A 13,611-nucleotide genomic window follows, 5' to 3' on the forward strand; every position below is an offset into this window, starting at 1 on the left:
TCAGGACTGAACGTGATTCATCGTGTGATGCGCTTCTGATTCAGAACAATTTCATGAAGTAAAAATCTAGAAATATTAGTTTTATGTATCACAAACATTATAACTTAACATGCTGTCTGTCTCTCTACAATGTTGCCCATAGAAAAGGTACAAAACAATTGTACATGTTCTTTTCTGTATGGCACTAAAAACGGAGCAGCAGGTGTGTTTGTGGTTAATCTCACAGGTGTGTGTACTGTACAGAAAACACAATTTGTGTCATAACTCATACTGCTTTGCACTGTTTGTCTGGCCGGGGGGGGCTGCTAGAATTTTATAGTATTATAACACCGCATATAGGAATTTATAGTCTGTCTGATATTTGACCTGTGTTTTGACTTGCATAACCTTTTATTTTTTGCTTAAAGTCAATGTTTTCTTGTACAGCTGCTTAGTAACAATGAAAATTGTAAAAAGCGCTTTATAAATAAAGCTGATTTGACTTGACTGCTCAATACTAGTTTTACAGTAGGTTTGCCAATTTACTGTAGATTGAATTTACAATTTTGTTTTAAACATAAACTTACTTAGTTTTTATATTATGTAAATGCACCGTAATCTAAGAAGAGATTCAACTATTTTACTAGAAAACAAAAATGCTTGGGAAGAAGTGTTTTTTTTGCAGTGTTGCTGTGCCAGTAAGGAGAACTGGTATTTTCTAAAAAATAAAAGTTCAGTTTTACTAAAATTGGAGACCAACAGGAAAATATTAAGTAGCAATTCAATCTAAAGTTATTTACTGGCAAACTACACATTTTACAGTGTACATATGGTAAAAATATATTTTAGGCCAACTTTGGAAAATGTATGTTTTTGCCCTTTAGTATTATTTCAGATTTTATTTTCATGATGAATAGTTGCATTTAATGTGTGTGTGATTTGAAGCTTTTGGAAGAATCTTTAAACTAGACAAATATATATTTGGTATTTGCAACACAAGCAACAATTGTCAATATTGGATATAATTGTAGTCAATGTTTGCTTTTGACGTTTCAATGATTTTGTGTCATACAATGTTCCTTGGTGTGCCATTTGCCAAATAAGTCTATTAATTGTTTTTCTTTTCACCACAAACTTTCCACTTTCATGGTTTATTTCAACCTGAGGGGACATCAAAGGTACATTTGGTACAACACTTTTGTCCATTACTGTAAATGACACAAAGATGTATGGAAAAAGAGGATGTAGATATCTCAGGTTATGAGCAGCTGTTTCTGATGAAATGAGGAAATGTGAATTATTCCATTTTCTCAGTTTCGCTATATTAATAGTTATTATACTTGAAATAACACTTTCTACTCTCAGGTGTCTGATTTTCTTTGCCTGCATGTACCGTATGACTTCTCAAACTATGTACAGCAGACCTATACCAAAATGTCTGGTTTCATCTCATGGTTGGCTCAACTAGGACACAACCGACAGATTCAGTTTAACTAGAAAATGTTTAGGTTCATTTTATTTCAAGGCTATTTGGTCCATATTTGATCCAAACATGGGTTGAAACCAAACACTTTATATTAAATTTCTCTGTAGACTAAAAATACATAAAATGTTCTCTAATGTTATTCCCAAATAACAACTGCATAAACTTTCATATATTTCATAAGACACTATATAAATTGTAACAAATATTTTTTATGTCTTAATGCGCTTGAACAACAGAATGAATGTCGAGTCATGTTCAGATCCCAGAGGCTTCTGTTTTATTGATTGAGTATAAGCATTGCGATCACACAAGCACATGCAGGTCGAATCATGTCGAGAAAGAGCTGGAGATGCAGAATGCAACGGCTGTTAATTACCGTTTTAAATAGCAACAGAGGTTTCTGCTCACAAAAAAATGGACACACGAGTATATCTGTCAATCAAATAAAAAAAGGAAGTAGTGTCTAACGGCTTATAGCGTAATAAACGACTAAAGAACTCGTAGCATCGGAAATCGACTGATGTTTAGCTGCTCTCCTTGCCAAGCGTTAGCTTATCGAACATGTACTCGGCCATGCCGTTCTGGGGTGCGCCCATGCGGCGCAGGTTGGTCACCCAGTCGCCCAGTTCCTTGATGGACTTCACCTGCTCGTCCAAGTAATGCGTCTCAATGAAATCGCACATCTGTGGGAAACACCAGGAGCGAGTTTAGTGCGCGTGTCGTATGTAAATGAGCTCTGTAGTCGAATAAGCAGGTACATCCACTTACGTGAGGGTCAGTGTGTTGAGAGGCGACCTTATGCAACTCCAAGAGAGAGTGATTGACGCTTTTCTCCAGCTGCAGGGCGCACTCGAGTGCTTCTACGCCGCTTCCCCACTCATCCCTCTCTGGTTTCTGTAAATCGTACATGCGTGTTAAAAGCTATAAAAGGCCAATATGAACTAAATATAACAGTGCTGGAATTGCATTTTAATAAATGTCGGTAGTAGATACAACTTGCTGCGCATTTTTTCTTTCGACAAAGAGGCGGTTCCCAAATACGCAGTTGAATTCATCATCAGTGCACGTGAAAGATAAGAACCCCACCCCGACCCTGAACTTTATCTCACAGCCCTCACAAACCGAAACGCCATCACGTGCACAAAAGCGCGCATTCAGAGTACACAAACATGCCTTCACGTCCTGCAGAAAGATCCTCCCTCCCCTCTGGTTCTGGAACTTCATCAGTTTCTCTGCGTGTTCGCGCTCTTCGTGGGACTGGTGGCGGAAAAACTTCGCGAAGTTAGGCAGGGCCTGGTCGTCCCTGTCGAAGTAGTACGACTGCACACAAACACAAACAAAGAGACATTTAAGAAAGCGAAGATCATTTGAAGGCAAAACTACGTGCGCATCAGGCTTTTCATTTACTTTAAACGACAGAGATCTGCGTCCAAAACACAACGACGTCTCAAGACTCTTACCATGGAGAGGTAGACGTAGGACGCGTAGAGCTCCATGTTGACCTGACGGTTGATGGCCGCCTCGCAGGCCTCTTCGTAGTTCTGTCTCACCTGAGAGGTCATGTTTCTGTAAGAGAATTCAGATACGTTATTACGTCACCTAACATGAATATAAATGAAACGTAAAGAGGACTTTGAACTACGCCATTCATTCTACACTGTTATTAATGGACAGATTGTGTGTGTGCAGCCTTCAATCCCACTAATCATAGTGTCTACCACGTAGACCCAGACATTTAAGCCTGTGTGTGTTTACCCTACACAACCCTTTTAAAGACGAGTGTTAAACCTGAGCGTTGACGTAAACACGACCTTCACATGAGCGTATGTCAAGTCACGTGATCGCACTGCACACATCAGTAAACCGCATCTCGGGTCTTTATTTCAGAGATCAGGCCAAAGTGCGAATCACGACACGCTGACGCACAGACAACGGGTGCGAAATGCGATACGTCACTTAACAAACACGACATTACCGGATAACCCCCCCGACCTAGAAACATACCGTTTGCTCGTTTTTGAATGCAACTAACCTTTCTTCCGATTTAATGTTAGTGCGACATCGACGATGTTTTTCGTCATGTCACGAATTTCTAGATTATCAAACAAAAACAAAGATGGCGCCGTTGAAAACGCGACCGCACGCACGTCCCATGCGCGAGGAACGTTTACGCGTGCGTAACGAATTAAACCCCGAACGTGTTATTTGACGTTAATCTCACCTCGTAGTTTTACTGCCCTTCCGACGTTACAGGTACAGATGCTCGTCGACGCCGGTCCGCGTTTATATCTCTTGTTAAAGCAAGCGTCGAATTGTAGCCTTTCGGAATGAAAATGATCTGAATCGGGCGCGTTGGATGATGAAGAAAGCGTTAAGACAGAAGATCGGTTGCCGTTCAAGCACTGTTGAAGCAGGTAACCTTCACTCCGTCCTCGTTGATGACTGAATCGATTATGAAATCGTCGTGCACGGTGCTGCTTATTTGAATGACCCCTTTGTGCGCCTGACGTAAGACGCACGATCACAGGCCACGCCCCTTTATGGCGACCCACACGTTTCAATTGAATAATACGAGGTTTGCGAGAGACGAGCGTAGGCGCAGCCCATATTTGAGGAGTATTAATGACACACTTGAGTTGTTTCGGGCTCAGACTCACTTAAAATTGTAGTCTTTATTAAGAATATATTGTAGAGAGAAAGAAGGAACGTCTAGACGAATGTGTTTCTGTAATAAGCGGGTTAAATTCTGTTGATGTCAACATCATGCTGACACAACACTCGCGTTTATTCAACTATAGTATTTTGTACTAATATGTTATTTAGTTTGTTACATTCTCTTTCTGTAATTCAAATTTTCCTTGATTTTCAATTGGTGAGAATTAGGTCTGTCTTACGTCATGATATCTTAATGTCATATCCTTTTGACTTAAAGGCTTATTCCTTTATGACACCACCCAAAAAGTGACATCATTCTGGTGAGAAGTTATCATGCGGACTGTGTATCATAAGACCAAAGTTACACTGTCATGTACGGTTGTTAAGTTTTAATGGGCAATCCCTTTTCTCTGTTAGGTCCAACATTTAACACTGTAGCGAATGAACTTCTGTTGTGCAACAGTGTCAGATGTACAGTAAGCGTCAGTAGAACTGTATGTTCCCAAACTTAGAAAAACCAAACCGATAATACAAACTTCAAGTAAATATTCCCAAATCACAGAAAAGCTACAGCTTATATCCGTTTGTTTTGGTCATGTTATTTTATTCATCTCTTCCAATCCAAGGTGCTTTCAAAAACATTTAATGGTATTTATTACAGAAAAATACCACTGAAATCATAGACTCTTACCGTCTTGTTCCTACATGTAAATTCAAAACATAGCATGATGAAACATTGACAAAACATTTGATCCAAAATACCTGACAATACTGCGAAACCAAAATGATCTGTGTATTTCAATATCTGAATATTCAATATAGAAGAGTTCATGTTAAGGTGTTATCTCCGAGCAGGCAGGATTTGTGTTTTTAATGGTGATCGCTTTTTAAAAATACCAAGAAGTGACATGCATTCCGAAAATCGTTATATTTATTAAACACAGATTTATATCAAAATAATGCAACGAATGGTTGTGAAATGTGCTATAATTCTGACACTGGTCAATGTAAACAGGATGAAGACCAAAACCAAGTTGTCAAAAAAAATGGCTTTAGAAATGACAAAGTTTAGGTGGAAGTGATTCAGTCATTATGAAGGTTCTGCTTTGTTTTGTAATAGCTGGAATTTTTTTCTTATTTGTCTTGGCACTCGTCCTCATATAACAGTTCTGTTCTCTTTCGCACCAGATAATGATCCTTTAAATCAGATTTCTTATTCTGGTGGGATGCATTTTGTGTACATGTTAGCCAATGTAAAAGAAAGCTATGTTTATTTTAATTATGTTCAGCGCAAGCACCTCAAATGATTTAATTGTATGCTCTGTTCTCTGAGTTACAGTAAGAAAGTCTCTAAAGATTGTTGCGACACCACCACCTCGACCAACCGGACGTGGCTCATGCATAGTAGCTCGGTTGGGATACACTCATTTAGACCAAAATGATCATTTGGTTTAAGCCAGGTCTCGGTAAAAGGAAATATATCAAAACTGTTGTCCGTGATAATTTCATTTACAATAACTGCCTTTGAATCTAGGGATCTAATATCAAGTAGGCCGAAATTTATGAATTGGTTTTGGTTGTTTTTTTCACTGTCTTCAGGTTTATGGGATGGATTTCGACTCAAAATGATTAACAAATGCACGCACAGTCATCCGTGAACGTGATACACGTTTCATTTGTATTTTACGATTCACAAACAAATGCCTTATGATTTGATTCTGTGAAATTTAGATTTGAATAAACACGAAGCGATTTGTACAAATAGAGGCAGATTTGTGATTGCAATGTTTTATTTTGTGTTCATGTATATTGATTTTGCGCATACCAATGAGAAGTTGTGCATTTGTGGATCCTGTGACGCGCGTTCATACATCCTGTTCGGTTCATTTGGATTTTGAGACTTTCTTTACGCGGTTTAGCATTGGACAATCCACACACACGCAACTGCAGATCCACGCGCAACCGTGCAGAAAATAACAACTACCACTAGATGGCAGGCTTACGGAAACCATAGGTGCTGGTCATATCATTAGAATATCATCAAAGAGTTGATGCATTTCACTATTTCCATTAAAAAGTGAAACTTGTAAATTATATGAATTCATTACACGCAGACTGATATATTTCAAATGTTTATTTATTTTAACTGTGATGATTATAACTGACAACTAATTAAAATACCAAATTGATAAGGCGTTTTAATCTCAAAGACAAAGCATTTTCTCATAAAGTTAATAGATGCAGTTATTACAGTTACAGTGCAGTAGATGAGTTAATGCAGTTATTGCATTAGTCTGACTTTATTACAACAATCTAAGAAATTAGTAAAGTTTGATCAGAAAACTTTGGCATCTTAAGTCCTCAACATGCAACCTGGACACACTCCCCACATCCTTTTTCAAAAAAGTGTTTAGCTGTTTAGAAGCAGATCTTTTAAAAATAGTAAATACTTTATTTCTCTCAGAAACTTTCCCAGAGTCCCTAAAAACTGCATTTGTCAAGCCTTTACTAAAATAAGAGCAATCTAGACAAAAACTTACTGTCTAACTACAGACCATCAAATCTTCCTTCATAGGCAAGATCATTGAAAAGGTTGTCTTCAATCAGCTGAACAAATTCCTAAACTCAAATGGCAATCTGGGCAATTATCAGTCTGGTTTCCGTCAGCATCATAGCACAGAAAAAGTAAATGATATAATATAAATTAAATTCTGATTCAGGCAAGATATACATACACACACTGCATCATCTGCACTACAGAACTGTGTACTGGTACTGCATTAACTCATCTACTGCACTGTAACTTTAATAACTGCATCTATTAACTTTATGAGAAAATGCTTTGTCTTTGAGATTAAAACGCCTTATCAATTTGGTATTTTAATTAGTTGTCAGTTATAATCATCACAGTTAAAATAAATAAACATTTGAAATATATCAGTCTGCGTGTAATGAATTCATATAATTTACAAGTTTCACTTTTTAATGGAAATAGTGAAATGCATCAACTTTTTGATGATATTCTAATGATATGACCAGCACCTATGGTTTCCGTAAGCCTGCCATCTAGTGGTAGTTGTTATTTTCTGCACGGTTGCGCATGGATCTGCAGTTGCGTGTGTGTGGATTGTCTAATGCTAAACCGCGTAAAGAAAGTCTCAAAATCCAAATGAACCGAACAGGATGTATGAACGCGCGTCACAGGATCCACAAATGCACAACTTCTCATTGGTATGCGCAAAATCAATAGGCCCCTATACATGAACACAAAATAAAACATTGCGATCACAAATCTGCCTCTATTTGTACAAATCGCTTCGTGTTTATTCAAATCTAAATTTCACAGAATCAGATTGTGGTGATGCGATTGCCTGACCCACCTATGTTTGAGGAAATGGTACGGTCCGGGGCAGTGGCGCAAAAAGTGGGTATGCGCTATATGCGGCGCATAGGGGCGCCGCACCACGGGGGGCGCCAACGCGATGGTTTAATAAATGTGAAATAATAAAAGTTATATACATTTTTCTAAAATTTATTTAAGTTATTGTATGTATAAAAAGTTATATACATTTAAGAGGACTAACAGGCTAGGCGGCACCGGTGCCCTCATAAGATTCCATCATATAATTTATTTAGACATAGAAGGGTAATATCGCGAGTGGGCGGGGCGCCGTGAGTTACGTTAAGTACGCAGAAACGTTGGTGAGTTGTCGTTGAAATTTGAATTTGAAAAAAGATGGATAAACCAAAAAAGCTGTCGGGGGCTAAAAATAGAAAAAGAAAGATGGAAAAAGGAGACGGCCTGTCAGGGGATGCGACAGCAGCTAACTACGTGGATGGTGAAAGGCAACAGGTAGGATTCAAAATGTGACGTCTATTCTTGCAAATACAAAATTCATGTTAACAGACTAACGTTAGCTAGCGAGCTTGCTGAGCAACCGACCGTCGGATTCACGAATAGATTTGCTACCAAACTTGGAGGCTTGAACATATAAATATTGACTGGCAAGTGTTTGCTAACTTAATGCAAAATAATGTTGCTGCTGATATCTACATTTATATTTTGGTTAAACCCTATTGTACCAATGCCATGCATGACATGTCTCAATTTTATTAAAGTAAAATAAGAACTGGTAAATATAAGGTAGCATGCACAATAAATGACTAGAAGCTGGAAAACATTCCTTATGCAATAAGGCTGGTTTATCATGGATTTTATTTTACCATTAGCTTCATGTTAGCTCAGCTGTGCTGTCAGACAGGCTACTTTACATCTGCTGGGTGACATGGAAGCTGCAAGGGCCACATTTCTCCTTCTTTAAAGATCTGTGCTATGTGTATGTATGTATGTATATATATCAGCACAGATCTTTAAACAGAGAGAGATGTGACCCTGTAATTATTTTTCTATATGTATGTGTGTGTGTCATATTTGTACTTTTTAAAATCCCAAATGTTCATGTAATTTCAACAGCAGCACAACCTTACTGCATAATAGTTGTCTTATCTGATGCCATCCCTAGGCTGATTGAAAAATCGAATTTAGGCTGCTATATTTAACAGCAAAGTTAGGTAGGTCTAACATTAGGTGGAAGTGTAGAGGGAGCTTGATACCAACTTCATACTTGATACCAACAGATTAATTTCTTAATATTATTAATATGGAAAAGGTAGGGGTGTAATGGTTCACAAAATTCAGGGTTCGGTTCGATACGTTACACTTGTGTCACGTTTCGGTACGAATCGGTACGTGTTAGATACGGCAAAAAGAAAGAAATGGCAGAGAAATTTCTATGAATACATTTTTATATATTTGTGTCCATATACCATATAATTATGGTGGGCTTACAGTAGCTGTCTGATATACTTTTAAAATAAACCTTTATTATTTCAAGCCCATACATGATGATGTCCGGCACACTTTTTTATTTAGGGGGGGCGCAAAAACTGTTTCTGCATACCCCCCTAACACTGAGTAGTTGCGCCCCTGGTCCGGGGGTATAAAGGTAGATAGGACTGGCATGTCACACAGGTGTGTCCTATAGGGCTTCCGGGAGTACCTTTATTTCCGGTGGGTTGGGCTACACGTCCAAGAGGTAAGAGCTACCAGTGGCAGTTAAAGTGTTGATATTTAATGTCAAACAGGGTAAATGGAGATGCATTTAAATTACAGTGTGGTTGAGGAGTACTGCGGGCATTTGTGAATGGCCATGTATTTTCGAGAGCCATTAGTGAAGTCCGCGTCAAGTGCGTGGTGCATTACGGGTCATTAGCTGCAGGTGTGTTACTCATTTTCACGTATAGGGTTGCGGGAATGTATTTTCCCTCTAAATTCATTTGCTTGTTATATTTTTGCAGTGACTTTGGGTGTTGGAGGTGTTGCAGCAGGCTGAACCGACGCCAGTTCGCAGGCTGATACCGGCGCTATTTGGGGCTGTGATTATCCCTTATGGACTGGCGCTATCGTACCTGCATGTATAATGACTGCTTGAACTGGAGTGTTTTCCGAGATAGACCGTGTCACTATTATTCGCACTGATTCGTCCAACTTACCGTTTCTCCTATCTGACTGCCTAGCGGATTCCTGAACCGGGTTGTTTCCAGACCCGGTACTTTTAGTGCGACGCTTAATTTACCTTCCACTTTCATTTCACTGCGTAGCGGATGCATGAAGCTGACTGTTCCGGACCGAAGTGGACAGTCCGTAGAGTCGTGTTTATTTCCCTTTTTTGCTCTTTCACTCGTTGCCGTGCCTGGGACAGCGTCTTTGTCCCGGTTGGTGTGGAGGACTATTCCCCTTTAGCTGGTAGTTATTTCCAGTGTATAATAACCATTTAGTGTCTGTCGACGTGCTTCGATACCGCGTTCTGCGTGTCTATAGGCACGACATTTGGCTCTTTCTCGGAGGACTGGTGATTACCGGACTAGCTATTATTATCGATGTAATTTTGGGCATAACTTGTTTTGTTTAAATTGATTTTGCTTAATTCGTTTTGTTTAAAATTTCTTTTGTTTCATTCGTTTTGTTTAAGTGATTTTGTTTACTTCGTTTTGCCTAAGTGATTTGGTTTAATTCGTTTTGTTTAAGTGACTTTGTTTACTTCGTTTTGCTTAAGTGATTTGGTTTAATTTGTTTTGTTTAAGTGATTTTGTTTACTTCGTTTTGCTTAAGTGATTTGGTTTAATTTGTTTTGTGTAAGTGATTTGGTTTAATTCGTTTTGTTTAAGTGATTTGGTTTAATTTGTTTTGCTTAAGTGATTTGGTTTACTTCGTTTTGTTTAAGTGATGTTGTTTAATTTGTTTTGTTTAAGTGATGTGGTTTAATTTGTTTTGTTTGAGTGATTTTGGATTGAGTTTATTAATTTTCTTTTCGTTCCAGAATTAGTCGCGGTCGAGATCCTCTGTATGTGGTGCTGTGGTTGACTTGTTTGTAGTGTCCACAATATAGAAACATTTGGCGTGTGGTGAAGTGAGTGAGCACAACGGTTGTCGGATCAATCGGACGACTTCCCCAATTCTGGGTTGGACGTTTTAAGTGTGTGTGCTTTGTACGAAGATGATGGCCTGTCTCTTTTAATGACTTTAATTAAATGTGATTTTGTATTTTAGATGGTGTGTGTGAAATAAATTGTTTACCAGCTTCCCTTTTGTCTGCTATCTGTCTCAGCCAATAACGAACCTGTGAGCTTTTGGTGATTTACTTAATTTTGGGTCCCTGGCCCTATCCGGGGTGGCGTAGTCGGCTCATGCTTTGATTAATCTCCTTTCACCGTATGCCATCGCCACAAAATTATAAGGCATTTGTTTGTGAATCGTAAAATACAAATAAAACGTGTATCACGTTCACGGATGACTGTGCGTGCATTTGTTAATCATTTTGAGTCGAAATTCATCCCATATCAAAGCATATATTTTAAACATGTCTGCTTGTTTACCGTGTTTTTTGGGCAAGTGCTCATCGCTGCTACTTTGTAATCGAAATGTTTGTTTATTGGACATGTTTACTATCTAATCCTTACTATCAACTCCTCCCTCGACTGCAAGCGGCTCATCTTGTCGATCGGTCTGCGCAGCGCTGCATAAACACACCTACGGTCTGCGCGCATATGAGGCTGCGGAAAACTGACCAATAGGAGCAGAGGATGTCCGAGTGTGGGCGGGCAAGATTCATAAGCAGGGCGGATAAATCAAAACTGAAATGTAAGAACATTCTAATAAACAGGGAAACACGCCGAATGTACAGCAATGCGAGGGAAACATCGGTCAGAGACCCAAACGATGATTTAAGGATCAGACCTCTGCCTTACGCAGATCACGTCGATGATCGATTGCTTTTGTTCTGTTGGGAACGCGCTCCCGGTGGACCATGAGATTCATGTGAAGATGGAAGAAGAGCCTTTCTAGAGCTTTGATAAGTGTCCTATATGTACACAAATCAACAATAAACATCTCTCTCTATTGAAATATATATTACATTTTGAATAAAGTATAATGTAGGCTATATTTGAAACACATTCATCTTCAAATCTGAAGATCTCACAGTTTAGTAAATCCATCCGACTCCATGGCTGCGGTGTCCCTCTTCACATTTACAGGCCTGTCATAGTGCAATTTTGTCACAGCATTAAATAATGTGCATTTAAGAAAAATGTTGATAAATGTGCTGTCTTAAAATTTAAATCCGTCACTATGGTTACAGGCATCCTGTGTTGTGTGAAGTCGACTGAGCACCTTGAAGTAAATGTGAAGAGTTCTTCACATGACTCAGTTTTTATTAATTTTCATAAAGCATGTTTTGAAAGTATCAGTAAAGTAAAGATATCAAGCAAATGGAACGGGTACAAATGATGTAAAACTTTAGGTGTAAAAATTATAATTCAATGATTCAGGAAACTATAGAGTAAAACATTGAAGAGGCATAACTACATTTACCGTAATAAGGCTGCTATAAACACAGGCCTTCACTGTTGTGCTTAATACATTTGCCTCTCGCAGAATGTTGTTCAACTCATATGATTTCTGACAGTGATGTCATTAGCACATAAGGTAAAATATTGTCATTGTGTTGCTTGGTCTCTGCATACTGTGCATAAAAGGTCTGTGGTGGAATTTTCTTATTCCTTAAACTAGGTGAGTCAGCCCAGACAAACGCGACAAACATTGTCGTTTAATCTGCATCATAAGCAATGAAATGGTGCAGAGAAAAGGCCCTGTTTCCTCCTGCACACAGAGTTTATATAAGATTCAAACGTGACACCCCCCCCCCCCTTTCCCCTCGAGTCAGAACGCTTTTCTTTTTTGGGCAATCTATTCCTTTAAATAGCAGGAATGTATGTTTTTTATTGCAGGTCTTCTGTTTGCTTGTGAGACACAGCTGAAGACATCAAGAACCTTGGTCAGATGTTGGCCAGAAGAACACCACACTGACCTCTCAGCCATTCCATGGATGACTGACTACTACTTTGTTATTAAAGGGATAGTTCACCCAAGAACAAAAATGTTGTCATCGTTTACTCACCCTCATGACATTTCGAACCTGTATGATTTACTTTCTTCAGCAGAACATAGAAGAAAATATTTTGAATACAGTTGGTACCAGAAAACCGTTGCTCCCCATTGACTTGCACTTTTTGTGATCCCATACAATAGAAGTCCAGGTGGACAAACGATGTTCTGTTACAAACATTCTTCAAAATATCTTCTTTTGTGTTGTGCAACAGAAAGAAAGGCCTACAGGTTTAAAATGACAAGATGATGAGCACATTTGAGCAATTCCTAATCACATCAATTCTAAGAAACTACCGTATATAATTGTTAACCGGGGTATAAAGTGACGCCTTTTGTTATAAAGAAGCATTATTATAAAGAAGATTCTCTTTAACATCTTTTTTCATAGACAGATATGTTGAAAGTGACACTATAGGGACCAGCACCGCACTTCCACTTGTAACAACCGTCTGGAGAGTTTTGTGAGTCAAGTTTAAGCTCATCTTCGACCCAGAAAGGTCTTTGAACTGATGCTAGTCCCTCAAAGTCGCCTATAGAAATCTTTTCTGTGTGTGTTTTTGTGGAACAAAAGGGACAGTCACGGTTAGTCCAATCTGGTTAGTTTATTTTATAGTAAAGAAGCAATAATAATAGTGAATCATGTCTGAGGCTGTGCCCGACTGACTATACTAGACATACACAGTTGCTACAAAATAACATGTTTTATTCTTGATGAAATGTTGCACTTATTTTGGAAATTGAGACAATTTATAGTAGCATATACTTTACATTTATACCTCTTGGTGTGTATTTGAGAGTAAATGCCTTTTATATAAGGTTTGTATGTATTTGTGAATGTATGTTTTTGTATAAATAATAAAGCAATGTAACACAATGTGATGTTTTCAATATTTGAACGTTGTTTATTATGGTACATGTTAACTTAAATCAACATCCTTTCAATACTACGCAAACCAATTGCATTGCGTTCCTATTGAAAATG

The 13,611-nt window shown here is 38.4% G+C and overlaps 1 protein-coding gene and 1 long non-coding RNA gene across 2 annotated transcripts; one reads left to right on the plus strand and one right to left on the minus strand.

Annotated features, from left to right (window-relative positions):
- Positions 1-1,719: 1,719 nt before the first annotated feature.
- fth1a (ferritin, heavy polypeptide 1a) lies at positions 1,720-4,050 on the minus strand. The gene is made up of 5 exons (XM_079462639.1): positions 3,687-4,050; positions 2,926-3,031; positions 2,639-2,785; positions 2,234-2,359; positions 1,720-2,148 (listed from the first exon to the last, which is right to left on the minus strand). The coding sequence occupies exons 2-5, from the start codon at positions 3,025-3,027 to the stop codon at positions 1,990-1,992; spliced, it is 534 nt and encodes a 177-aa protein (XP_079318765.1). The 5' UTR covers positions 3,028-3,031; positions 3,687-4,050; the 3' UTR covers positions 1,720-1,989.
- Positions 4,051-9,148: 5,098 nt separating this feature from the next.
- On the plus strand, positions 9,149-10,762 carry LOC306896297. Its single transcript, XR_013786889.1, has 3 exons — positions 9,149-9,216; positions 9,294-9,399; positions 9,479-10,762. It is a non-coding gene; the product is annotated as an uncharacterized lncRNA (long non-coding RNA).
- Positions 10,763-13,611: the final 2,849 nt, after the last annotated feature.

This window comes from Barbatula barbatula (genome assembly GCF_947034865.1).
Source record: "Barbatula barbatula genome assembly, chromosome: 1".
Taxonomy (NCBI): Eukaryota; Metazoa; Chordata; class Actinopteri; order Cypriniformes; family Nemacheilidae; genus Barbatula; species Barbatula barbatula.

Bases quoted from the DNA above. Each gene is read 5' to 3' on its own strand.
- fth1a (XM_079462639.1), bottom strand. From the start codon at position 3,027: ATGACCTCTCAGGTGAGACAGAACTACGAAGAGGCCTGCGAGGCGGCC. The intron at 2,360-2,638 runs GCATGTTTGTGT...TACGATTTACAG, and splicing joins TCTTTCTGCAGGACGTGAAG to AAACCAGAGAGGGATGAGTG. The intron at 2,149-2,233 runs GTAAGTGGATGT...TGTTTCCCACAG, and splicing joins CTCAACACACTGACCCTCAC to ATGTGCGATTTCATTGAGAC.